The sequence below is a fragment of the Nicotiana attenuata genome, unplaced genomic scaffold (assembly GCF_001879085.1).
Source record: "Nicotiana attenuata strain UT unplaced genomic scaffold, NIATTr2, whole genome shotgun sequence".
Lineage (NCBI taxonomy): Eukaryota > Viridiplantae > Streptophyta > Magnoliopsida > Solanales > Solanaceae > Nicotiana > Nicotiana attenuata.
Window position 1 is genome coordinate 143,907 of NW_017670996.1, and position 4,002 is coordinate 147,908.

Sequence of the window (4,002 nt, forward strand, 5' to 3'; positions counted from 1 at the left end):
GTTGTGTTCAAGTTGATATAGTCAAAAGCTAGGCACATGACCAATTGACTTTGCAGAAGTGTGTATCATGTTTGGTCTTTGCTGGGATTCAAATTCATTGGAGGCAATCTAGTGTAGGAGGAAATATTTTGCAGTTCTATATTGGTTAAGAAACTTTTACCGTTTGAGTTTGTGTGTTGAGAAGGAGGAGGATGAGATGCTAAGAGCTTGAGTCAAGGTAGTTAATTTCTAATTTGAAGCTAAAGAAGAGAGGTTCATTAGCTTGTTCACCTTAACTTTTTTGTTTGTTTGTTTGTGTGGGTGCATCTTAACTTTTTAATTGCAGAAGGATCTTACTTTTCTTTTGATATTTCAGGTTCTCCGTCCCATTGTCATGTTCGTTCGACTGAAAGGTGGTAGCTAATAAACTTACTTGGGATGCAGTAAAGCTTATTTGACTAGTTTGGTTGTACTTATTGATTCAGATACTGTATTTAACATGAGGAATTTTGGACGCGGGTTCGTGATCATGGAACTTTACTTGTGATCATGCCAAGTATTTGATGTTGTCTATTTCGTAATAGTTTCTCTAACTCTTGAAGTATGTTCTGCAGCTCCAATTCCTTAATGTCAGCTGAAACTATGAGGCTTAGTGTCTCCATATGTTGTGGAATCATTTTTGGCTTATTCATAGGAATTTCATTTCCTACTAGCTCATTAACCAAGGTATAGATCGATAATGCCCTCCTTGTTCATACAATTATATAGTGATCAATTCCGTGCAGTGCTGTTATTTCATTTGTATATAAGATACTTCTTTTGGTTCCGATTTTTCAGCTAAATATAACAGCCAGTATTGTAAGCAACTTCCCAATTGCTAGAGACAGAAATAATATTGTTTCAGCCCAAAAGCATGCAGATTCATCGTCTAATACTATGGACATTAGCAATCAGAATGTCACAGGTCAATTGCAGGTACATCCTTGCTACCACGAAATTGATTTAAGGGTCAAGATTTAGGGAGGTCAGGATATTAACTTATCTTGTTTTCAAGTATGAAATATTGCAAGAAGAAAATGATTTAATGCGAAGAAACGTGTGCAAACACCTATCCTTATGTAATACGCATCCTTCTAAGAATACTAAAGGAACTTATTCTTGCTAATTTTCTTTATCAAGAGTTGTATGCAGATTGAGCGAATAACACTTCCCCTAGATCCCTGCTTGAGCTGAATATATGGTCATCAACACTATTTCTGAAGCTAAACATTCCAAATTCTATCGATTATCAGAGAAATTCTAAAGTTCTAGCCTGTCCTACAAAGCAAGTTAGCTACTGATAGCAATTCATATCAATTTCCCACACCTTTTCGTTTTTCAATGTAACATGAAATTGGATTTCCAGTAGATCTTTTTGCATAATTTTTAAGTAAACAGCAGACATATGTTTGCTTTAGTTAACATTAATAGTTGCAGAAAATTAGTCGAAGTTAGATGATTGAAAAAATGTCTTCTTTAGTCCTCAAGTTCAAGCATTTTGCATGTTTCAGTCAATACTTTCTTTCAGTGGCAGTGGCAGAATTACCTCTGACAGGAATCTTTTAGCATGTCCTCGTTTCTTGATTGTTATGGATTTCACAAGTCTTATCCTCTTTATCTACTACCTGTTAAACGTTATTCTTGCTTTGTTTTGCACATTTTTCTGCTTCTTTCAAGTGCTGTTTAATCAACCTTCTTCATCTTTATCTTCTTTGCTTCATGTGTGTGATTGTGTTTGTTGTTTGAGATTATGCAAGCAAATATCTTAAAATAAAAGCACATTTTCCATCTGATAGTCATCCTTATTCTTATCAGATTTGGGTCCAATCAAACCCAAGAGGGGCAGAAAGATTACCTCCAGGGATTGTTAATTCTGAGTCTGACTTCTATCCCCGGAGATTGTGGGGGAAACCCAGTGAGGTAAGTGTAACATTGAACTTGTATATCACAATTGCTACTTGTTGCATGAGCTAGAAGCATAATATTCTCTTTTAAGGTAAAATAAATTATATGCAACACTTGTAGCTTTTTGCCTGTTTTCTTTTAGGATCAAACTTTGTCCAAATATAGTACCCCATCTCCGTCCTGGGTTGACTTTGATCTAGAAAGAATCTGAATCTTTTCCTTAACAAACTATATCACAAAATTTGATTTATTTGCTCCCACTAATCCAGATGAAGGCAGTTGTGATTTGCAAACCTTAAGAATGAAGACATTGTACTGACAAATCCAAAATAAAAATTGGGGAGAGTCATCTTATTATTGTATTTTATCTGCAGGACCTACCCAGCAAGCCAAAATATCTGGTAACATTTACTGTTGGTCTTAATCAGAAGCATAACATTGATGCTGCTGTAAAGAAGGTATAGCAATCTGTTTCCTTTTGTAGGCTCCTCTCGCCCCACTCTCTATTCAATTCCTCACTCATCCTAACCATTTTTCCTGTACAGTTCTCAGACGACTTTACAATTCTTCTTTTTCACTATGATGGTAAGACGACTGAATGGGATGAATTTGAATGGTCAAAACGAGCCATCCACGTGAGTGTTCAGAAACAAACAAAATGGTAAGTAATATGATAAAGTAATTCTGGACTGGAGCTATGATCAACTTTAAACCATGTTAGTGACAAGAACTTTACCTCTTTATAAGGTGGTATGCAAAAAGGTTTCTGCATCCAGACGTTGTCGCCCCATATGACTATATTTTTATCTGGGACGAAGACCTAGGAGTTGAGCATTTTAATGCCAAGGAGTAAGTATTTTGTAATTTCCTGTGTTTAACAGCTGATTTGGCCCAATATCTTAGTTTCTCTAAATTCGTTGGTCCAACCCCAGGTACATTAGACTTGTCAAGAAGCATGGTTTGGAAATTTCACAGCCAGGTTTGGATCCCAGGAAAGGAACAACATGGCAAATGACAAAGAGAAGAGGTGATCGTGAAGTTCACACGTAAGAACCAGGAATCCCATGTTATTATTTATGTACCGAGTCTTGTTTCACTCTTGTCTTTTTAACTGTTTTATACTTGGTATTTAGATTTCTCTCTGCTTATTCTTTTTCTTTTCTTGATTTAACTGATCAGGATAACAGAAGAGAAACCAGGCTGGTGCTCAAGCCCCCATTTGCCTCCATGTGCAGCGTACGAATAGTTCTCCTGTTTGCTATTTTGTTCACCTCCTTTTTTCTTTTCAATAATTATATCTTGTTTCAGTTCTTAAGTTGTCCTTACCATGTAATCTTCTCTGTTTTCAGATTTGTAGAGATCATGGCTCCTGTCTTCTCCCGAGATGCATGGCGTTGTGTATGGCATATGATTCAGGTATCTACCTTGCATATTAAACTTGGAGAAGGTCTTGACTTTGTGCTTTGTTTGAGATTGATTGTGTTGTTTTATGACTTGTAGAATGACTTGGTCCACGGTTGGGGACTTGACTTTGCACTTCGTAGATGCGTTGAGGTAAATTCAGCTCATCCTACGAATTCAGTCTTCTCAGCTACTTTCTTCACATGCATTTGTCTGTTAGTACCAAAGTATTCAAGGCACTAAGCATATATACATTGTGTTTTGAAGCCTGCTCATGAGAAAATTGGAGTTGTAGATGCTCAATGGATTGTTCATCAAGGTGTCCCTTCCCTTGGAAATCAGGTAACTAGATGGAGTGAATATTGCCATCTACTTATCCATTCCCACACATTAGTTTGACATGTAATCTGCTAGTTGGTAAAAGTGGAGCCAATCCTATTGAAACATATTGAAAAGCATGATAAAACCTATAGCCATGTAAGTTATGCCAAAGGAAGTAGACTTGTTTATGCATCGAGCATAATTATTGGCCTTTACACCAAAGTGACCACTTTTTTCCTCTCCTCGTTCACTCTATACAGGGACAGTCAAAAGATGGCAAGGCTCCATGGCAAGGGGTAAGTAATTCTATGTTACATTTGCTATATAAGTAGCCTGAGTTAGCCGCCGCGCCCCCCC

The 4,002-nt window shown here is 37.0% G+C and overlaps 1 protein-coding gene across 2 annotated transcripts in view; it reads left to right on the forward strand.

The window, feature by feature from the left end:
- LOC109205121 overlaps positions 1-4,002 on the forward strand; it is a 5,253-nt gene that overhangs the window by 699 nt on the left and 552 nt on the right. The window contains exons 1-14 of one of the 2 annotated variants that reach the window (XM_019367798.1): positions 17-217; positions 356-498; positions 594-705; positions 817-954; positions 1,834-1,938; positions 2,298-2,381; positions 2,469-2,584; positions 2,671-2,772; positions 2,856-2,969; positions 3,103-3,159; positions 3,273-3,339; positions 3,424-3,477; positions 3,592-3,666; positions 3,906-3,941. In XM_019367798.1, coding sequence (XP_019223343.1) covers positions 479-498; positions 594-705; positions 817-954; positions 1,834-1,938; positions 2,298-2,381; positions 2,469-2,584; positions 2,671-2,772; positions 2,856-2,969; positions 3,103-3,159; positions 3,273-3,339; positions 3,424-3,477; positions 3,592-3,666; positions 3,906-3,941 — 1,080 coding nt within the window. In that variant the 5' untranslated portion in view covers positions 17-217; positions 356-478. Of the gene's footprint in view, positions 1-16; positions 218-355; positions 499-593; positions 706-816; positions 955-1,833; positions 1,939-2,297; positions 2,382-2,468; positions 2,585-2,670; positions 2,773-2,855; positions 2,970-3,102; positions 3,160-3,272; positions 3,340-3,423; positions 3,478-3,591; positions 3,667-3,905; positions 3,942-4,002 lie in introns of those variants that run through there. The other variant, XM_019367797.1, reaches the window with a different exon arrangement.